General features: G+C 42.0%; 1 protein-coding gene across 4 annotated transcripts in view; it reads right to left on the reverse strand.

Moving 5' to 3' along the window:
* Nucleotides 1-23728, reverse strand: part of NEK10 (NIMA related kinase 10) — a 368558-nt gene that overhangs the window by 333247 nt on the left and 11583 nt on the right. For 3 of the 4 annotated variants that reach the window (XM_062179356.1, XM_062179349.1, XM_062179342.1), the window contains exons 2-5: nucleotides 15212-15325; nucleotides 14857-14917; nucleotides 5309-5439; nucleotides 2393-2491 (exon numbers count right to left, since the gene is read on the reverse strand). In XM_062179356.1, the coding sequence (XP_062035340.1) occupies nucleotides 2393-2491; nucleotides 5309-5439; nucleotides 14857-14917; nucleotides 15212-15288 (368 nt within the window). In that variant the 5' untranslated portion in view covers nucleotides 15289-15325. Of the gene's footprint in view, nucleotides 1-2392; nucleotides 2492-5308; nucleotides 5440-14856; nucleotides 14920-15211; nucleotides 15326-23728 lie in introns of those variants that run through there. The other variant, XM_062179364.1, reaches the window with a different exon arrangement.

Below are 23728 nucleotides of genomic sequence, written 5' to 3' on the forward strand. Positions count from 1 at the left end.
GAGGGAGCCCAGAGGAGCAAACACACCACAAGAGAGATTTCAGTAGAGGTCAATTTTATAAATGCTCAGTTATACTCAGCATAGTGACAACTCACTTTTCTACACAATCTCCTAACAACCTGGTTTTGGATACCAAGTACCCTTTATTCTTCCCTGTCAGAGCCAGTGAGATGGGAAAGGAGTGAATTTATTTTCTAATATCAGAATCTACTATAGACAAATGAAGTTATGGAAAAAAGAAAGACTGGAGAACCAAAATTTATTTCTATCCAAATAAGTGAGTATTGTGTAACTAGGAATAATCTCAGGTTCAGAGTGGATGTTTTCCCTTGACCTTTGAGATTTACCTTGAGGTATTTGCAGTGTTACCTTATCTGACTCTGGATTAACAAGTCCTATCTAATTCCAGACTCCACGGGGCAATTCCATTTCTGAGAATGGGGCAGTGATCACAAGTCACTCTCAGGCAAAGACAGACAGACAGGAGGTATCTACAAGCTTTGGGGAAGACTGTAGATGAGGATAGTGAGATAGAAGAGCAACAGCATCACATCAATGGGGCAGAAATTGAGAGAGGAGGTGGAGTGGATCACACTTCACAGATGAAACTAAATTCCCCATAAATCCTATTTTCAGGGTAAAATTGCTATAACATAAGCCTTCAATATGCCCAATCTTGTCTACAACCAGAATTGGACCAAAGATCAATGTTCCCACTTCCTAATCCCATGTAGTCTTTAGTCATCTAAATACAATATATATTTACCATGTTTCCCCTTGTGTTAGAATGATGGGTAGCTGTTTTGCTGACAAAAGTAGACCTTGAATCCCCAAGAAGAAGCAGATTACATGTACCAATTATCTTTGCATTTTTACCTCCTCTTCCTCTATCTTTTGCTTCCTCCCTTCCTTATACATAGTAGGTGCTCACAAACTTGCCTATTAAGTTGAATCTAAGCTTCCACTCAACACTAAATCTGATGTTCCAAAGAGAAGGGACAAGAGGCCATAGTAGAAACGGTCTTGAGATGTAATTCTTCCGTAAATATAAAATTAAAGGGGAATGAGAAGAAATCGGGTCTTAGTCATCTTACTAAGGTTATATGGGGTGAGGGACAACGTAAGACCTTTATACTTAAGCCATCTTTTATACCAACCCTGTTTTTAGAATAGAACTGAGCATAGCTATCTGTCAACAGACAAAGGATGACATAAAAGGATGCTCTTGATGTTCAACATTCCTAAATTCCTTCTCCTACTGTGAAAGCACAGAGATCTACAATTATCTCTTCCTGGTTTAAAGATTTCCAGGGACTGCTCATGTTACAAGATACCTCATTAATCACTAAGAACCCAAAAAGAAATCTCTTGACTTTAGCATTGTTAAGATATTTTTTAACTGGTTGATGTCAACCCTTGCCTGATTGTTTTCCTAACAGTTTCTGCATCTAACACTTTCCCAAAATACTGACCTACAAATGGCCATGTTAGTTGTTTTTTTAAATAAAGAACATTTATCCCTAATACCATTTTGAGCAGAATTATTTTGCTACTCATATTATTCTACTTGGTTAAAGCTCAAGAAGAAAACAATCAAGGACAACTTCAGATTCTTGATGGTGTGCAGTAATGGTTCAACAACCTTTTAGTGTGCGGTCAAAAGGTGAGCAGTAACCTCAAGTTCATAACCCTAGTGAAGATCTTAGGCTTCTTGTGTTATCCAGGTAAATCTAATAATCTCCTGCTTAAACCATGCACAACAGCATGACAGCTACAGTCCCATCCTGTACCATCTTAAACTAATCTATTTGGCAGTTACTACCCAGTGCTTAAATATGCAGTAAGAATGGATCCTATCCAAAAGATCAGCGTTATAGCTCCACATACACCTGTGCTAGGACAGGCCACAGAGTAAAGCTGGGAATATCTGCTTTGTCCTCAGAAGAAACTTCCTTATGAGGCTGTGACTGAATGTTACACACTTATCCTTCCTTTCTTCAAGGTCAGGGATAGGGCAGCCCATTTAATCAATCATTGTATCTACTACAAAATGAGAACAGTGTACCATAAGAATGGTGTCCTTGGGGTTAGCCAAAGTCTCTTTCATAAGAACCCACACAGTAAACCCCTCCTTGAGTATACAAACTCAAAATAAGTAAAACAATGTAACTGAATGTTTACTCATTTTACTTCATCTATCATAATTGCAGTACCTAACCAGAGTGACAGATGCAATGCAAGGCCTACTCATTCACCTCCTAAACTACCTTTGTTCTATTTTATTCTGTAATTACATGGTATACAACCTTGTAAACTGCTTCAAGGCACACTCTGGATAAAAAATATGTCATTCTTGTGTGAACATCTGTTGTCTTTCCAGCAACAACCTTACCTGCAAATGAGTCTATTTTTCACCAATGCTGTGAAGATCTCCTGAAAGAGTTTGTGCTGGGGATGTTTGCTGAAATTTCTCTCATTCTTGTAGTTTATACTGAGATGAAACAAGCAGAAAAATATTTTGTGGTAAAAATTGTTTAGGCTGCTTCAAAGTTACTAGTGTAGATAAAAATCATCTCTATTCAAATATTGAAGGAATATTGGGGTTTCTCATATTACCAAAGGCAAGTATCAACTGTTAAATGAGGAACTAGAAATTCAAGTATGACATTCATAATGTTATAGTCAAGCATATGTATGTCATTTTACCAGATCAGTTAAATTATTCCCCACAAACAGTTAACTGTTAAAAATTGTTGGAAAGAAGAAAGGGGTATAAGGAGAGAGGGAATGACGGGGGCACATTATCTGGACAGCTGGGCAACAGGCAGAGAAAAATTCCTTCCCTTCACTTTTCTACCCAGTCTTTATCCCACTGGCTGCTCTAGATATCGACACCAGGGGTTAGCACATATATTTCCTTGGAAGTAATATGAATTTCATAGACACAGTCTGCATTCCTTCAGGCATGTTGATTGACTGTTGCTGTTGATTTTGTTGTGTGTGTATTAAAGTTCTGTTCTACTCTCAGCTTCTTGCTGATACTACAACCCACCAAAGGGGTTAAAAAGGAGGAGGATGGGCATTTGGCCTCGTGGTTAAGAAGCCCAGTTGAGACACCTGCATTTCACTTCGCAAGGCCTGGGCTCAGTATCCAGCTCCAGCTCCTGACTCCAGCTTTTTGCTAATACAGACTTTGAAAGGCAGTGGTGATGGCTCAAGTGATTGGATTCCTATCACCCATGTGGGAGACTTGGATTGAGTTCCTGGTTCCCATATTCGACCCAACCTAGTCCAGGCCTTTGTACACATTTAAGTAGTAAACCAGCTGATGGGATCTCTCTCTCTCCTTCTCTCTGTCTCTTTCTGTCTCTCAAATAAATAAATAAAACAAGAGAATTTGGTGTACAAAGGCTCTAAAAAAAGAGAGAGAGGATAAAAGACAATATACAAAAGGTCTCATTATTACAGAATATAATTTGAGTACCCTGAATCTGAGAACTTGAACACTTCAAATTCTGAAATTTTTGAGAGCCAGATTTTGGAAGATTTCAGATGTTCTATTTTTGGATGAGGGATAGTCAATTGTCAGTCTATACTAATATTCCAAAATCTGTAAAACTTCAAAATCTGAAAGACTTTTCTGGCTCCAAGCATTTCAGATAAGGGATATTCAGCCTGTATATGATATAATATTTTATGTATATTAAAATAGAACAATTTTAAGAAGTAGATCAAATAATAAATAGATACATAGGTGGGCAGATAGGGGACAGGTAGATGACGACTATACTACTTCAAAGGCAAGTTCTTATGTTGCCATTTGTTTTTGTTAACTTATTTCCATTTTTATTTGAAAGGCAAAGAGGTAGAGAAAGATGGAGAGTGATCTTCCACCCTCTTGCTCACTCCCCAAATACCCGTAACAGATCTGGGCCAGGCTACAGCCAGGAGTCCAGGTGTTCCATGTGAGTGGCAGAGACACAAGTCCTTGAGCCACCTTTCACTGCCTCCCGGGATGCCCACTAGCAGAAACGCTAGATCCGAAGCCAAGCTGCTGTAATGACAACAAGGCACTACAATATGGGACGCAGGTGCCCTGAGCAGTGTGCACCAAATGCAGCCCCCCACACACACTTTATGCTGCCAACCGTAGGGTTCATTGCAGTCTTACAGGTACCATTGAATGGCACATTCCCACTCTAGCCGGGTGAGGGTTGTAATCGTTTTTTATGGCAGGCAACTAAAATATGTAAGAATTTTGAAAGTATTTGGTATTCCTCTTTGAAAATATATTTTAAAAATATGTATCCCTGGTGAGTGAGCATTTGGCCTAGCAGTTAAGACACCAATTAGGATACCCTCTTTTCACATTGGAATGCCTGGGTTCAATTATCCAGCTCCAGCTCCCAATTCAAGCTTTCTTCTAAGGCAAACCCTAACGAAGCAACAGTATTACTAAAGTAATTGAGTTCTTGTCATACGTGTAGGAGACCTTGACAGTGTTCCCAGTCTCCACCCAATATGGGCATTTGAGAAGTGAATTAGTAGATGGGAGCACGTTCTCTCCCTCTTTCTCAAAAAAATTAACAAAGTAAAATAACAATATAAACCCCTTTAATGTCATATGACTTTTCTGGACTATTAAAATTCATTGTGATATGATAGGGAAAATACATGTAGCCCAAATAAATGCATGACATTTCTAGAGTACTTCACAGCATTCATTATTTACATGGTACTTAGTGCCATGTGACCTGAGCCACTATAAAACTAGAAGAATCAGCTCCTGGAAGGGGAGTGATCCAAAGGATGTGTATTTTCCAGGAGGTCTGCAGGGAAACAAACATGGGCTGAGGCTTTCAGTGTTAAAAGTGAGGTGCTCTCCCTGCAACTGAAAAACTCCACTGTTTTGACAAAGACTGTCTTTAACCATCACATCTGCTCACAGCATCAGCTTCCTTTATGCCTTCCCATTACCTGCAAAGAAGCAAACAGACTGAATGCTAAGACAAAGCTGGGAGTCGGCCGATCCAGGCCAACAACCTGGAACCACTTCCTCATTGAGCAAATGCCAAGTGTATGTCAGCACAGTGTCCTACAGCTCCCAGGTCAGCTCCACCTGTGACCATTAAGCCTGATATTTGCACATAATTTCTGGGAATGATTCAAGTACTAACTGAAGTTATTAAATTAAGAAACTCCATGGCAAATTTTGAAGCAGGTTTTAAGTTTCAGCCCATGATAAACCTAAAATTTTGTTCTAATGAGAATAGGTTGCTGAAGGCAAGGGAGACACTGGATTTCTTACCTAAAATTTTCAAGTTCAACAGCTTCTGTGGACTCGTGCCACTGGCCTCGGGCTCTGTGTCCACCCACCTTGATGGTGGGCTCAGACCTCGTCATGCTATTTTGGGCACTATCGAAATTAATGGCTGGAAGCTACAGAAATGGAAGCACAAAGCACATGAGGACTCAATCCAGCATTGGATAAAGAAAGTAACAAAATGGGGTGAGGGAGAGGGAAAAGTGAAAAGAACACCTGGATTGTTTTCTTTTTTTCCCCAGACCAATAATTAAGATGTTTAACGTAACAGTTTTTTCAAAGACTGAAACATCTCTGACTTTAACATTTACTCTCCTCTATTTCACGATGCTCTATTTTGCGCCATAGTTTATCACACCACCTGTCATCTCTGACAGTGAGTCACATGTTATCAGTTTCCTTCTATTATAACGCGACACTGACACCGGCAGAAATTTGCCTGGTTTTGGCTCAGTTTTGATTCCCCAGCACTTAAAACATTGCTGAGGATCCAACTCTGAGTGGGTGGGATGGGGGAGCAGGAGGCCTGGGCATCAGCAGTTTTTGAAGCTACTTTTGTGATTCAAAAGTGCAACCAGAGAGTTTCTGGATCCAGGTAGAAAGCTCTGGAATAGAGTGAAGTGCCCACATTGAGCATGAATCATCACTCAATCATTCATTCTTCAACATTTATCAGGTATACACATTGCTTGCAGTTGTCACGGATGTAATAATAAAGAAGATTCTATCACTTTTAGTCAGTCTGAACACTCTGATTTTTCAATCATATTTATAAAAGTCATTAGAACATATCATAGAATTTACCATAGAAAAAGTAAATTAACTATAACAACTTGACAATGTCTTCCTTTATGATATGAAATGGTTAATTATTCATAAAATAGTCGAGTTATCAGTATTCAAATAATTTGACTTACCCATATTTATCTTTAATTGGGATAAGATTTGCTTCCCATACATTGGGTATGATCTGGATTAAAAGCCTATTTTCTCCAAAGTACAAATCAAAGTTGTTCTATAATTAGCTAAAGTATTACAGATGAGGTAAGCAGAACAAAATGTACAAAAAAGATGAATTTTTCAGTAAATTACTCCATTGTATATAAATATCCAGTATAGCTATGTTATTCTTGTTATTTCTTGTATTTCACTGAGGTATTTGATAGAAATCAACGTAAAGACATAATTTTCCAAATTCTCCAAAGAGAATATGCTTGACTTCCCATAAGGTAGCCAGGTTATAGAAAAACACATTATAAAACAAACATTATTTAAATATCAGTACTTAGCAAAAAAATTAAAAGCCTTATTCATAAGATATCAGCCAAGATTAAATTCTTAAAATATTAACAATAAATCTTCCATCTGTGAAACCACCTTTCTAACTCAATGTAGTCGGCTGATCGACAACCACAACAAGGCAATAGGCCACAGGCACTGAAGGCAGTGAGACTGATTAAGAAAACAAATTCCCTAGTCAGATTCTGTGTGTTTAAACCCTAGCTACACAATCTTGGAGAATTTACGTAATCTCTCTGTACATCAGTTTCCACATTGTTAAAATGGAAAAAAGAAGAATACACAACTGAGTTACAATGAAAATTAAAGGAGTAATGAGTTATTATTTATAAAGCACTGTTTAGGCACCAAGCATAGTTCTAAGTGATTTATAAATACTAAAACACTAAAACTGCAGAATTATCCCCATTCTACACATAAATTGGGTAAAAAAACAAAACGTATCATTACAAATTAGGTGATTTGCAAATGCAAAGTGTTCACTCAGGTGATATAGGATGTGAAGTCACACAACAAGCAAATTTTCCAGTGTTATAGAAATACAGAAAACAAGAAGTGGGTTTTCCAAACCTATGGGGCTTCCTTTCCCCTTGCCAGGACCACAATTCCCAGAATACTATTTGCAGGAGAGAAGGTAGCAGCACAATGAAAACACACCCAGGCCAGTCAAAGAAGAGGAGCAGAGAGCTACCAAGCTCATGGTTTTGTGAACAGGGCAGGCAGCATGTACTGAGAATCAACTGATGGAGCTGGCCGTATAGTTGCAAAGACCATGAGCTTAACATCAGGAACAAAGAAGCACCAACCTCTTCAGACAGAAGCAGTGCCAGTTCAGAGCCCAGGTCCAAACCCAGGCCTCTTCAGTTCCTCAGACCCTCTGTGAGCATACTGTAACTCCTAACCATGTTTCAGGCACTCACCACAGTCTTTTACAATGTCTATCTTACACGTCAATATTTTTCCCCTTGAATTTGACCACCCTCAGAGTAGCATCACATCCATGTAGGTGCCTTCTTAGTACTTCTCACAGCACCTGGCATAAGATATCCAAATGCAAAGCTATCAAATGAGTGCTCACTTTGTCCCCAGTCTCTTTGCTAAACTAATTCATTTGGCAAAGCACCTTCAGAGAAGTTGACCCATTCAGCACATTTGTTGCAGATATATCATCACACATGTAGTGTGGGACACTGGATAGGTAGTAATCATGACCATTGTCTTCAAGGAGCTCGCAGTCCCATTGGTGGGGTGTAAAGGTAGGGGTCGCAGTCAATTAACAAGCATAAGTAACATGCTGCAAAATCAGTGAGCAGGGATTTGTTTTGGTAGAAAAGAGAAGGGAGAGATGGACAGACTGTGTTCAGGACGTCATGAGCATTCTCAAGTATTTTAGGTAGACTGTCACACAGACTGGAAGGCGGAGAAGAAAGAACTATGTGTGCTCTCGAACCTGAAAGTTATCTGTGTAGCCTGATTGTTGTTAAGTATAAAGGAGAGACAAGGTTGAAGCAAAGCCTGCATCAGTGCAAAGCCTTGCTGCAAGTTTGATCACATACTTCTGCCTGGAAGTCTCCACACTCCCTGTCCATTACAGTACCAAGTACAAAATTCACAAATGAGCTTTCAGACACTGAAGTCTATCTTCTAGCTTTATTTACTACCACTTCCAATAAAACTGTCCAGTCACCATTTCATTTGAGTGCTTGTTGTTTCTCTTCTTTCAGATATTTGATTATTTCACTCTTCATCGAGGTTACCTTTCCCATCAATGAACTGGAAATGGTTTCAATGGAAATTGAAACCAGCTCTATTTTTTTTAAAGATTTATTTTATTTATTTGAAAGGCAGAGTTACAGAGAGAGGTCTTCCATCCGCTGGTTCACTCCCCAAATGGCCGCAACAGCCGGAACTATGCCTATCCAAAGCAAGGAGCCAAGAGCTTCTTATGGGTCTCCCACATGAGTGCAGGGGCCCAAGGACTTGGGCCATCTTCTACTGCTTTCCCAGGCCATAGCAGAGAGCTGGATCAGAAGAGCAGCCGGGACTAGAAGTGGTGCCTATATGGGATGCTGACGCTTCAGGCCAGGGCTTTAACCCACTGCGCTACAGCACTGGCCCCAGAAACCACCCCTATTTTTAAGATGTGTCTCCTTCCCTGTTTCTCTACTTGATAGTGGCCTCTTCCTCCCTATTGTATGTATCATTCATTCAGGATGATGTCTTGCCTTCTACCACAGTTATCTGTGCCTATTCCTGGCCTTTCATATGATGTCTTTCTACAGCACCTATCAAAACCTTTTACGGGGGCCAGCACTGTTGTGCAACAGGTTAAGCTGCTGCTTTTAATGTCAGCACCACATATCAGAGTGCTGCTTTGAGTCCCAGCTGCTCCACTTCTAAGCCAGCTACCTGCCACGGTGTCTGGGAAAGCAGCACCGGGTGACTCATGTGGAAGACCTGAATGGAGCTCCTGCCTCCTGGCTTCAGCCTGGCCCAGAACTGGCTGTGGTGGCCATTGGGGCAGTAAACTAGCACATGGAAGATTCTCTCTCTCTCTCTCTCTCTCTCTCTCTCTTGCCTTGTCTTGCCTTTCAAATAAATAAATCTTTAAAACATATTCAAGACCTATTTTATTTCAAGGCAATTACCAGACCCATCATGAAATTTTTTTTTCTTCCAGCTTTTTATTATTATTATTTTAAAAGAATTTCTATTTCCTGTGACTCTAAATGCAGGAGGGGAGATATGAATTCCAGCTCTAGACAGATATCTTCAAGATTTGTGAAAACTTCTAACAAAATTTCCAACTAGCATGATAATTTCATTCTGTTTCAATAACGCTAAGGCAATTCTTTTCCTTGAATTATTTGGTTTTACTGAGCTGTAGTTTCTATTTTAACTTGATATTGAAATACCATTTTTTAAAATTTGTGAGATATGAGTAGTGTAATACTTGGAGGGAAGTTTTTTAGCCTTATGTGCATTTGAACTATTCAAACTTGGGTTGTGATTATTCTAACCCAATTTATGTTGAAGGAGGCATCTCCAGCTGCCTGCGTCTCTGACCCCTTGTGTGTCACACTGTGGGACTGTCCCACATTAGAACATCAGCCTCAGGGCTGGCATTGTGGCGTAGCGGGTAAAGCCACCACTGGCAACACTGGCATCCTGTGAGGGCACCGATTCATGTCCCGGTTGCTCCACTTCCGATCCAGCTCCCTACTAATGGCCTAGGAAAACAGCAGAAGATGGCCCAAGACCCCTGCCACCCACATGGAAGATTGGGAAGAAGCTCCTGGCTCCTGTTTTCAGCCTGACATAGCCTAGGCTGCTGCAGCCATCTAGAGACTGAATAAGCAGATGGGAGAGCTCTTTCTCCCTCTGACTTTCAAATGAATAAACAATATCTTAAAAAAAGAAAAAATAAAGGGAAGAACATCATCTACCTCTAATGTGGTAAAGCAAGAAATGAAGAGACATGGCCAGTGTTGTGGCACAGTAGGTTAAGCCACGCTGTGAAACACTGGCATCCCATATCAGAGCAATGGTTTCATGTCCTGGCTGCTCTGCTTCTGACCCAGCTCTCTGCTAGTGTGCGTGGTAAAGCAGCAGAAGATGGCCCAAGTCCTTGTGCCCCTGCTACCCATGTGGGAGACCCTAATGGAGTTCCTGGATCCTGGCTTCAGCCTGGCCCAGCTGTGGCCATCACAGCCATTTGGGGAGGGAACCAGAAGATGAAGATCTGTGTATGTGGGTGTGTATGTGTGTCATTGGCTTTCAAATAAATAAAATAAATCTGAAGAAAAGAGAGAGAGAGAGAGAGAGAGAGGAAGAGAGAGAGAGAGAGAGAGAGGAAGAAAGGAAGACAGAGAGAGAAAGGGAGGAAGGGAAGAAGGGGGGAGGGGAGAGAGAGGGAGGGAAGAAGGGAGGGGGAGGGAGGGAAGAAGGGAAGAGAAGGGAGGGGGGAGGAAGGAAAGAAGGGAGGAGGAGGGAGGGGGGAGGAAGGAAAGGAGGGAGGGAGGGAGGAGGGAGAGAGAAAGAGAAATGTAGAGACACACAGGGCTTAAAGTTAGGACAGAAGCCAATGTGGAATGCTGGAACACAATGCAACAATGAGGACCGAGGCCTGGCTCAGTAGATTCAGGGAAAGCACATTCAGTTCTCTACCATGAGGAAGATTTCCTCCGTAACTGGTAACTGGCCATCTTGGCCCATTTACCAAAAAAACAAAAAAACAAAAAACAGGCCATGTCTTGTTAGAGCAGAAATTCAGGTGAGTGAAATTTAATCCCAGGGTTTCCTTTTCAAACTGAAAGCTGAAAAACAGCCAAATATGTGGCCTGTTTGCATATCTTGCTGGGTCCTTCAGCCTGACCCTAACTCTACTTTGCTGTCAACCCTTGTTTTTTCCTTTTCTATGGCCCTGGTTTTAATTTATGATAAATGGCTTTACTTTGTTATTTAGAAGCTTCCAACATTCTTTCTGGACCAAGTACGGTACAAATAAATTCTCAAGTTAGTTTCTCCAGCACCTTCCTTCTCTTGTAAATGTCTCCACATGACTTCACAGCAAGGAAAATATGGTGCTTAGACTGGCATTTATCATTTCAGAATTACAAACACATGAAAGTTTTATACACAGACATAGGCATGAATTTTGTCCATCTCAGAACCTTCACCTAATTGAGGACACTTATTTTCCTTTTTGCTTAGAACCATCCACTTTCTGAATAATTCAACCATCACAAATACACACTTTTGTTTATGTGAAATATTTGACAAAAAGATTTGCAACGTGAACTTGTCAGGCAACGGACTGTAAATCCTAAAATTGGTTGTAAGGGGTAGGAAATGATCAAATTAACTTTAAGTTTGTCAGATATTAATGAGGAAGTGGTGTTGAAAGGGAACACACTTGGCCAGCACCGAGGCTCAATAGGCTAATCCTCCCCCTGTGGAGCCGGCACCCTGGGGGTTCTAGTGTGGGTTGGGGCGCAGGATTCTATCCCGGTTGCCCCTCTTCCAGGCCAGCTCTCTGCTGTGGCCAGGGAGTGCAGTGGAGGATGGCCCAAGTCCTTGGGCCCTGCACCTGCATGGGAGACCAGGAGAAGCACCTGGCTCCTGCCTTCAGATCAGCGCGGTGCGCCGGCCGCAGCGACCATTGTGGGGTGAACCAACGGAAGGAAGGAAGACCTTTCTCTCTGTCTCTCTCACTGTCCAAAAAAAATAAATAAATAAACTGCCTGTCCAAAAAAAAAAAAAAAAAAAACTTAAAAAAAAAAGAAAGAAAGAAAGGGAACACATATGTTTAGTTAGCATGAACTTGAAAATTGGAAAATTAGTGCCAAAACAACAGCATTTGTGCTTCTTCTTTCTTGGCCGGGGGTACACTTCCTCTTATGGTGATCCAATTCTTAAGTCACAATTCAATGTAGCAAAGCTGACCAAGAACTTGCTGAGTAGAGGCAGCAGTGAACCAGAGGCAAAAGTCAAAATTGCTGGCATTGGGAAATGTATGGTCCTGTCAGTAAATAATATGTAGACAAGAGCTTCCAAAGCAAGGGAGAAGGTAAGGCTGCAACAAGTGACAGGAGCTACTTTGGGAAGACAGAGGTCACTTGTGGAATGGAGGAGATGTAGAGGTGGTGGTACTAGATCTGGGACTTAGAAATGGGCAACTGGGGCCAGGGCTGTGGCATATGGGTGCCAGTTCAAGTCCCAGCTGCTCCACTTTCAATCCAGCTCTTTGTGATGGCCTAGGAAAACAGTGGAAGATGGCCCAAGTCCTGGGGCCCCTGTACCCGCATGAGAGACCCGGAAGAATCTCCTGGCTCCTGGCTTCAGATCGGCACAGCTCCGGCCTTTGCAGCCAACTGGGGAGTGAACCAGCAGATGGAAGACCTCTTTCTCTGCCTCTCCTTCTCTCTCTGTGTAACTCTGACTTTCAAATAAATAAATAAATCTTTAAAAAAAAAATAGGGAAACTTTTATAGGAAAGAAATCTAGAAGAAGTAAAAAAAATATAGAATAGTAAAAGCAAAATGTAGAAGCCATTGATATTATGGTTGCGTTGTAGAATACACAATGGGAAAGAATGTGAAATACTACCAGAACTGTGTGCTGAGTCATCTTGCTTACTTCTCCAAGAAAGAATGAACTTGATATGGACTATCATCCATGAAGGATTGAAAGCAGGAAGTCAGCAAGATTATTTTAGCAGTATAGAGATAGGCAGAAGGGGAAGTGTGACTGCTGAAATAGATAAGAAGGCAAGAGTTCTTGAAGACTTATGGCATTAAAAATATACAGGAAGGGATTCATAGGAGAAAAAGATATTTTACGGCATGTTTACTTTACATCAGTGATCACCCAACTATTTTTTGAATTGCAATTTAATTTCCCAAACTATTCAAAGATATCTCAGTGATTAGAAGCACACTTGGGTGCAAACCTTGGGTATCAGCATTCAGAATATAGTCCATACTATAATTTAGCAGGTTATTTCATCCTGGCCACTTAATTTCTCTGCGCCTTAATTTCCTTGTCTGTAGAAGTAGAAGTTGTAATTGGTAAGCACAGTAATGCAGGTAAAATATGAGGTATGTAGGTAGTGGTCCCCAAATATGAATTGTCATTATTTAGCCTTTATATATTATCAAGTCATTAGAAAGTCATTCTCCAACATAAATAAATGGATAAAAATGCTATCATTCTCTAGTAGGTTTGGTTTATATAAAACCAAATCAAATGGGTTTATAAACCCATCAGAGTTAGTTTTACCGACCACATGAGCTTTGAAACAAGTATAATGGAATATACTTTGGAGGCAGACCACCTGGGTTCAAGTCTCATCCCTGTCCTTTACTAACAGTGCTAAATAAGTGTTTGCGGTTACCACTATTATTAACATATCTCTGTTTCCCAAATCTCCATGGATAGCCTCTAAACTTAGAATGGTAGCTTTGGGATCCGCAAGGAGGGGAGGCCTATACTTCTGGGAATGCAGAGTCCCTACCTGTACTTTCAGGGAAAAAAGTCCTTGTCAAGGTCCCTGCAGGTGCCTAAAGGTCAACCAATGAGGATCAGACCCGCCTCAACCTTTAACCCCCATGCCCTGAATCTATAAAAGGAGCCCTCCTAATCTCTGAGACAGGGCCCCTGCTCTGTTGGGACCGGAGAACCTCACCTGGGAGCGGAATCCCAATAAAAGCCTGTGAATTAATTGATTTGTCTGCCTAGGAAGATTTGTTACACGCCAGACACTTTGCAAGAACTTTCCAAATTCTTACAAAAGCAAGACCAAGAAGAAAAATATGGAGATAAAATCAGACAGAAGTACCACTATTTCCATGTCTGAAGAAAATATTAAAATGCTGTTATAAAAATAGCCAGAGATTGGCCGGCACCCGCGGCTCACTAGGCTAATCTTCCGCCTGCAGCGCCGGCACCCTGGTTCTAGTCCCGGTCGGGGAGCCGGATTCTGTCCCGGTTGCCCCTCTTCCAGTCCAGTTCTCTGCTGTGGCCTGGGAAGGCAGTGGAGGATGGCCCAAGTGCTTGGGCCTGCACCTGCATGGGAGACCAGGAGGAAGCACCTGGCTCCTGGCTTCGGATCGGTGCAGCACCAGCCGTAGCGGTCTCTTGGGGAGTAAACTAACGGAAAAAGGACCTTTCTCTCTCTCTCTCTCTCTCTCTCTCTCTCACCGTCTAACTCTGCCTGTAAAAAAAAAAAAAAAAAAAAAAAAAAAAAAAAAAAAAAAAATAGCCAGAACTCAACCCTCTGCCCCTTTTTGCTGAGGCACAATGTGCAGCAGACCCCAGCGCCTAGGTATAGTAGCAAGGGGCAGCATTAGGAGGAGGCGGGGGAGCGGGGGAGACAAATACGGTAAACAATGCTTTAGAAGAACTAACCTTCCTAAAGCTATGAGGAGTCAAATCTTGGACAGTCCATAAAAGAGGGCACTGTTTATCGGCTGAAGGGTGAAAGCTTTACTATTTGAGGATACAAGATGGAAAGCATAGGATAAAGCCGGGTGCCCAAGAGAACAAAAAGGCTGTGGAGGCCAAGTCTTGGCAGAGCCTGACATAGGATGTGAGATTTAGCCAGATGAAGACAGAAAAGATGTGAAAGAGTGGTGAAACTAGACATATCACATTTCTAAGGATATTAAATGGATCTGTTCAGGAACACATGATTTTGATTTTATGAACATACGCATGTTCTTTGAAAACACTACCTGTTGTTTGCTCGACTGAACGTTCAAAAGGCACAGAAGTCTTTTAAGATCTGAATAGTCCCTAGGAGAAAGAACAACACAACGTCAACCAACAACTCAGGTGAACAAGCTCCCCAGGTGAACAAGCTCATGTTACCCACTATGGCATGGCCATGTGGAGGCCTGCATTCAGACGGAAATGCGTACGCACTAGCAATCTCCTTTAGATCTCTAGAAATGATCCAGTGTTTCAGCAAACACTGTAACCCGGAGCAGCAGTTGTCACGGGTCTATTTTATTTCTCAGAAAAGCCATTAAATCCCTTCAGTGGCCACTGCCTCAGTTAATAATTACCAAAGACTCAGCATGGAGTTACCTGGTGGCGGTCCCTTGCTGTTGTTTATCAGTTGATTTGTCTGTGGTCGTCTTCACCTTTCTGTCTTGATCAGGCATTGTAGAACATCAGCACCCCAGAATTAACATCGCATTCCTTTCAAAGTAAAATGCAGGAGAAACCTTTATTTGCATCGTGGGTGTCAAAATGTTCTCAATTAACACAGACAAAATTCACTTTATACATCTATTCTAACATGCAACTGTTAACATTTATTTCTAATATAATAATAAATTGTTAATATAAAGACCATTTACTGTTTATCATTCAAAGGACTGTGGATATATTTAGGGCACAGTCCAGGAGCCTGTATTTTCTGGGTCATCCTTAGTTCAACTGTTTCAACCCATTGCCCCAACAAGTATTGCTCTATATGTCAAAAGGTGTTACAGTTTGAATTTCCAAAATATATATACCTTAAAAATACACCTGAAGCTCAACTGATGTTTTATGCCATCTCACTTATATTTCTCAACAAGTGTTAACCATAGGCTGCCTGTTCAGAGAACTCCTTCTCCATGGATCAAATCCCTAGAGTCCCAACAAAAGCCCCGACTTGTAAATAAGTACTCAATGCTGAGGATGACACACAAAATGTCACTGTACTTCCAGAATTCCTACAGTGTGCAAGCTGCTACCTGAACCCCCACAGGGGTCAACTCTAGTCATAAGCTTTTCTGGAAAACTCAGGCCAGTCTTGCACAGCCCCTGAGCTCACCCACCAAGTGACAGTGAGGTTGGCCATTCTGGGAATACAGATGTTTCTATCTTCTGAATTAAACTCTGCGGCATCCTCACAGTCCTCACAGTCGCCTTCCTAGGATTGATTTGCATGCTATTTCCTACCCTCACTCCGAAATTAAGACAGAGAACAACTTGTTTGCTCCTCTTCCTTAATTTCAAATTCAAATGTTATTATTTCTAGAATGGAAACAAAAAAGAAATTTGAAGATACCTATACTTTAAAATAAATGCAAAGTTAAACAAGCTACTGGTTTAATTTGATTGGATATAAATATTCCAACTATGTTTCAGTTCCATAATTTGATTGCAGTGTGTTGTTCAGGCATGAAAAAGCAGGCATTATTGTCTTATAATTGCGTGCCTCAATGTATTATGAAATCTATGGTCAAAATCCAGGTGTTTCAGAGGTACTTAGAGGCAAAAGGAATGTGCCACTGGGTGTTTCACTGCAACAAAATCTTGTGAAATTTAACTTTGTAAAATGCACGATTGATCTAAAGATTTAAGAATGTGATAGATAGCTGATGGGGAATTAAGAGTTGGGAACTAAGTGTCACCACAAGCGCACAGTAAGAAAAGGCACAACATTAATACACTAGCATTGTTCCTAGGATTTATACCACAGACCACCTCACCCAGCAAATATTTCACTGGACACTTTAATCTAATCTCAGATTGAAAACTGCTAAAGGTAAAAGAGGCAATCACAACTGTATTTTATCACAAAGAAAAACCCACTTACGAATTTTAAAATGCTTCGTGAGGTGCTCAGGTAGAGGTTCAATTTAGCATCTGCTCTATTCTAACAGAATAGAAAAAGAAGAAACAGAAAAAGAAGAAAAGGATGGAAGGAGAGAGGAGAAAGGTGGAAGATAGGGAGAATGGAGGCTCTGCAAATTAGTGTTTAAAAGCAAAAGATTTTCCAAGTGCTTTAAATATAGATATAAAAATGGTCCCTAAAGTTCTAAAATAAACGGAAATCTAGTCAAGATAAATAAAATCTAATTTTACTTTTCCCTCAAGGATGGAAGGGAAATTTCACGTAGACATGCTGGCCTGTTGTTGACTTCAAATTCCTGCTCACCCAGAGCTCCAAACAGATTCAGGAGTAGGAAATGCAAGCCCCAGGAATAAGCACATGTGAATTGTGGAGAAGCTCGCAGGCTTCCGGTTAGAAGGGGATCACATTCACCACTATCAACCCCTGTTAAACATCCTGTCTTAGTTCCTTGCTTAATCTCCATAATTTTATTGACCTGGTGTGTGAACAGGAAATAATCATCTAATCGTTTTCTCAGTTTCAGATTAGCATGTACCCTGTGAGCTGGAAGAGTGAATACAGATAACTCTCTGGAAATGTTTCACTTAATTAAACAGCAAACAAATTCACCAGAATCAATAGGAACAGACAATTGCCTTTAGGATAAAAAACAAAATCCTTTCCACCTGACGCCTGCTAAAATGAAAAACTATTCTCCTAAAACTTTAAGAGGCCAGGAATGCTTTAAAATATTTAAAGTCATTTTAAATTAACAAAAAAGTTTACACTATACTAATGTTTAAGATCCAAAATGAGTGGGGAGGTGGGATGTGGGGTGGTTTGGAGGGTGATGAAGGGGGGGGGGGGGGGGGGGAGTCAAGTTGCCCAAAGCAGACAGCGTATTCAGGAAGTATTCCTGATAAGGCTGAGATAAGGCCAAAACTATCTAAGGGCAAAACTCTCCAGAGGGTGGCTTTTGTCTGATTCTCCAGAGGCACCTCCAAAGTGCAGATTATGCCCCAGAGCTGTCTAAACCTGAGAGAAGGAAGCCAGACCCTCACAAGCATGCAGCCTTCACTCCTTGGCTAAGGGTCCCTGGGGGAGGTCATGATACCCAGGCCTTGGGGTAGAGACTCCAGTGGCTTGGGGTAGGTCCTCTAGAAAAAGTCACAGGAACTGATTTTTAGAAGCAGAAGAACATGGATGCTAATACCCAGGATACAAAAACAGTCATCGGGGATCAGCAAGGGTCCGGGCTAAATGCCCACATTATCCACCATGATCACCAACCTACGTGGGGGAGCTCTGCCAGAGGAGGGCAAAACAACGTTTGCTATGGCTACAACACTGAGCAGAGCTACCACAGTCATTGTTCTCAGCTGTGCTGTCCAATCCCCTCCTCCTTTGCTTCCCTCTCCAGATGCTAGCATCACCTGTGGCCTCACAGCCAGCTCAGTCCTTGACTGTCTTCTCTTTGCTACCTTTCTCTCTTGCAGCCCGTGGATTTCCCTGCCAGCTCTGTAATTCTAATTTTCAACGTCTAGCCCTAAACTCACTTTGGCTTCCTGAATTCATGGTCACCGTCTGCGTGTCTAGTGGTCATCCCAAATTTAACAAACCCCACTCAGAACGCTGCACCTGCACTTCTAGTAGCAAATGCCTGAATGTCTCCGTCTCAGTAGCTGTCCCCACCCTGTTGCTGCCAACAAAAATTCAGGAGCCATTCTTGACCCCTCTCTTTGCTCTACCTCCCACCCTCAAGCCATCAGCACAGCTAGTCAGCCTGCCTGTCTGTGCACTCCCAATGTTCTATTACAAATCTCTATCTTCTCTCACCTAGATCACTGCTACAGCCCTCTTATTGCTCTCTACTTCCCACCTCTGTGCCTCTGTATACACAGGAACCCAAGGGATCATTTTTAAAATGTGAATTAGATCATGCCACCCTGTAGCGTGCAACCTCCCTGGGGCCTCCTATTGCTCCTCACTTCTAACCATGACTTTCACCCCTGTGAGCTCTTCTGCTGCCCTCTCCCCCCTACTCCACCTTCAGCCAGGATGGCTTTCTAAAGAGAAATATGAACTCATAAACATGCCCACAGCTCTGGTTTGAATACTTGTTCCCTCCAAAATTCATGTTGACATTTCTTTGTCATTATAACACTGTTAATGGGTGGGACTTTTGAGAGTGATGGGGCCGTGGTCTCTGGCCTTGTGAGTGGGCTTCATGCCTTTAAATAGGGCTTCACTGTGGGGAGGTTCTCCCTCTCTCTTCGCCTGTCCACTCTTCTGCCACATGAGGTGCAGTGTCCCTCCTCTCTAGAGGAAGAAGTGCTCAAGGCGCCATCTTGGAAGCATAGACTGGGCCCTCGCCAGACTCCAAACCTGCCTAAACCTTGATCTTAGACTTCACAGGCTCCTCAGCTGTTAGAAAACAGATTTCTGCTCTTTAGAAAATTTCCCAGGCTGTGATATTTTGTTATAGAAGCTTAAATGGGATATGACTTTATGCCTGTGAACATGCCAGCCTTCTTCCTGCCTTAAGGCCTTAACAGTTTGCTGCTTGCTCCTCCCTTCTCATATGCTCAGATGGCTCTTTCATACCTCTTAGGTCTCAGCTCAGACTTTCCCCAATACATGAGAGCTACTCTGATGAGCTTCTGAGATATAGTAAGCTCCATACACTCATACTTACCACAGCATCCTGCATTATCTCCTCCTGGAGCTTATCAGCAACAGAAATCCTCCTGTGAATTTATGGGTTTCCTTGAACCAGACCATAATCCCCTTTTGGTTGTGTTTGTGTTTCATTCACACTTATTCCTTCCGCCCACAGAACATCACATAGAACAGGACATAGCATGGTATAAGCACTAAAAAACATTTGTGTCACAATCTGAAAGGAATGACTCAAAGTTTGTGAGCTACTTAACTTTTTTTTTTTAATATTTTATTTATCTATTTGAAAGTCAGAGTTACAGAGAGAGAGGGAGAGAGAGAGAGAAATCTTCCAGCGCGCCAGCCGCGGTGGCCATTGGAGGGTGAACCAACGGCAAAAAGGAAGACCTTTCTCTCTGTCTCTCTCACTGTCCACTCTGCCTGTCAAAAAAAAAAAAAAAGAAAAAGAAATGTTCCATATTTTGGTTGGCCACATCTGCTGCTTTTCCCAGGCTATTAGCAGAGAAGAGGATCAGAAATGGAGCAGCCAGACATAAACTGGTACCCAATACAGGTTGCCAGCATCACCGGTGGCAGCTTTACCTGCCGCTCCACAACACCAGCCTCCAGGATATTTGCCTTTTAACAACCACAAATTTGGGGGCTTAGAGCTTCCTCTGACCTGGCAAGCCACTGCTCTTCTTCAGTGACTCTTCTTCAGCCCCCAGGATAATCTGTATTCATCACACTTTAAATGTGCATTCAGTATTGCAATTGCTTGATTACCCCCAGAAGGCCAAAGATTGAGCTTTTCTCTTATTCACCAAACACGTGGAGGCAAATAATAAACACTTACTGAATCAAAGACCTGATGAACAGATGAATAAAAGGATTACTTTTAAAGAAATCCAAGGCATTGCTCTTTCAGTTTAAGAAATTTCTCATAAAGCTTTCATCAATCAAATCTATTGATGAGAATGCATGATGTTATAATGCTGGTGCCAGTGGTGTGGCACAGGTTAAGATACAACTTGTGGGGGCTGGTGCTGTGGTGTAGCAGGTAAAGCCGCCACCTGCAGTGCTGGCATCCCATATGGGCGTCGGTTCTAGTCCCAGCTGATCCACTTCTGATCCAACTCTCTGCTATGGCCTAGGAAAGCAGCAGAAGATGGCCCAAGTCCGTGGGCCCCTGCACCCACATGGGAGATCCAGAAGAAGCTCCTGGTTCCTAGCTTCTGATTGGCGCAGTTCTGGCCATTGCAGCCAACTGGGGGAGTGAACCAGTGGATGAAAGACACCCCCCCCGCTTCTCTTTCTCTCTCTGTGTGTGTAACTCTTTCAAATAAATAAATAAATCTTTAAAATAAAATGCCACTTGTGATGCTCAGTGTAACATATTTTGATACCCAGCTACTCCACTTCCATGCCAACTCCCTGCTAATGCACCTGGGAAAGCAGCAGACGACAGCCCAAGTTTTGGGGCCCTGCCACCTAAGTGGGAGACCCAGATGGAGTTCTGGGCTCCTGGCTTTGGCCTGGCCAGGCCAGCCATCCATTGCAGCCATTTGGACGAGAGAATGGAAGATCTCTTTCTTTCTCTCTGTCCCTCCCTCTCTCTCCCACTCTGCCTTTCAAATAAATGAGTAAATCTTTTTTTAAAAAATCCTACTTTCAGAGATTATCTCACTTATTCAATCATTAGAGGAAAATTAAGAGTTCTATAGAAGATACTACTCATCAGAAGTACTTCTGAAACTATCTGTGGTGGAGAACTTGGTTTTAGTTTTCCTATCTATGATGAACTGATGCTATTGGTCCAAATCCTGTTCCATGAGACAAGTCCTTTGGCCTTGTGCTTATATGTCATGGCAGAGTGGAATTGCAAATATTTCTAAATCCTTACTCTCAATTTCTATACTTATCTCTTTATGGACAAGGATCATACCAGGCTGAAGACCACCTGAATAGCGCTGATCTAGATGGCTGAAGTCTATCATTTCAAACAATAAATGTATTTTCACAGTAACTCCCAATGATTTCTCCCATGGGGAACCCTGGCCCACGGAACAGTCTGAGGGGACCAATCCAGTACTTGTCGATTCCATGACAACCAGGAGAGGGCGAGCACGAGCCTGAGAGGGGAGTACTCTAGCCAGGGAGTCAAGGTTGAAGGAAGCAATCTTCCTTCTCTAGGGTTTGGTGCACGGTTTCATTTGAGAAAAGGGTTCCAATGCTAAAAATAGAGACAGAAAACCACTAACACTCATTTTGCAGATGAGACCATGGAGAGTACAACACCTGGTACACAAACACATGTGATGGCATGGATTTTCCTTCCGTTTTAACGGGAAAGCTGAAATTTAGTTTTTGGGTGTGTGTGTGTGTGTATGTGTGTGTATGTATATACATATATATATGTGTGTGTGTGTGTATATATATTTATATATATATAAAGGTATGGGCTCAGTAGTGAGAGATCATACATAAAAACCAAATGTATGTTACTTTATGAATGGTAACTTTCAGATTTTTTTTTGATTTTTATTTTTTATTTATTTATTTATTTTTACAGGCAGAGTGGATAGTGAGAGAGAGAGACAGAGAGAAAGGTCTTCCTTTTTGCCGTTGGTTCACCCTCCAATGGCCGCCGCGGCTGGCTCATCACGCTGATCCGAAGCCAGGAGCCAGGTGCTTCTCCTGGTCTCCCATGGGGTGCAGGGCCCAAGCACTTGGGCCATCCTCCACTGCCTTCCCGGGCCACAGCAGAGAGCTGGCCTGGAAGAGGGGCAACCGGGACAGAATCCGGCACCCCAACCGGGACTAGAACCCGGGGTGCCGGCGCCGCAAGGCGGAGGATTAGCCTGTTAAGCCACGGCGCCGGCCAACTTTCAGATCTTTGCTTTGTACACCACAGTCATGAGGCTGGATGCTGTCTCAGATGGGAAAGAAAATATCTTCCCACTTCCCAAACCTCAGGAGATAATCAACGGATTTGGTGTTAACAGCCCTGGCCAAGCACAGCCACAATCCCAGTTCTGACTCATTGTTGATTTTTTTAAATCTATTTTTTATTTTTAAAAAAAAGTCTCAAAAGTAATTCCTATCTTCCATTGTCATTTGACATTTGGGTCAATGCTAAAGAAGTCTCCAGAGACACATACCTCATTGGTTCATGATCTTTTGGTAACTGCAGGGCAAACACACATGACAGAGACAGAAATCCACACTATGGGAAAACTACCTCACCAACCGTAATCAATCTAATTTGTGCAATATAAACGCACTAACAAAACACATAGCAAGTATTTGTGCTATAGATTTCAAATCCTCTTTATTCCATGATTGCTTTAGATGCTCAAAAGATCCTTAAATGGCTTCATCTTTACTAAATAAGAGACAGAAAGTCATTTGAGTCATTATACGACATAACTGCAAATCCCAGAAATAACTTTTTTCCTATTAATTTAATACATTTACTACAGCTTAAAAAACAGCACAGATAGGATTGGGTGTTGTGGTATAGCAGGATAAAATCCTGCTTGGGACATTACCTCCCAAATCAGAGTGCCTAGGTTTGAGCACTACTCTGTTTCCTCTCCATCTTCTAGCTGATGTCCATTCTGGGAGGCAGCAAGTGATGACTCCAGTTGATGGGCTCCTGCTACTCATGTGGGAGTCCAGGAAGGGGTTCCTGGTTCCTGGCTTCAGCCCCAGAGGTTGTGGACATTTGAGATTTGGGAAATGAACCAGATGGAAGATCTCTTGCCTCACTCACCACCCTTCTTTTCTCTCTCTCTGCCTTTAAAATAAATAAATAGGGGCCAGTGTTGTGGTGCAGTGGGTTAAACCACATGTCATGCCTGCATCCCATAAAGATATCGGTTCATGCCCTGTCTGCTCCATTTCTAGCCCAGCTCCCGCCTAATTCATCTGAGAAAGCAGAAGCAGATGGCTCAAGTACTTGGACCCCTGCACCCATGTTGGATACCTGGATGAAGCTCCATGCTCTTGGCTTTGGCTTGCCCAGCCCTGGCCATTGTGGCCACTTGGGGAGTGAAGCCTCAGGTAGAAGGTTGATTTCTTTCTCTCTCTCTCATCTCTATCTCCCCTCTTTCAAATAAATCTTTAAAAATAAATAAATCTTAAAAATAAATAGCAGTTATAAAGTAATAAGAAAAGAGATTAGCATGGCTAAAGCTAATCACCACTTCAGCTCTATCTGGTTTATTATTTCGGAAAAAACACTAAAATAAACTGCTATGAATTCTACCACAAAAGGAAGCCAGGACTGCATACTGACAGCAAGCAGTCTATTCCTTTTGATGGACTGCAGTTAA

This window comes from Lepus europaeus, chromosome 2, assembly GCF_033115175.1.
Source record: "Lepus europaeus isolate LE1 chromosome 2, mLepTim1.pri, whole genome shotgun sequence".
NCBI lineage: Eukaryota > Metazoa > Chordata > Mammalia > Lagomorpha > Leporidae > Lepus > Lepus europaeus.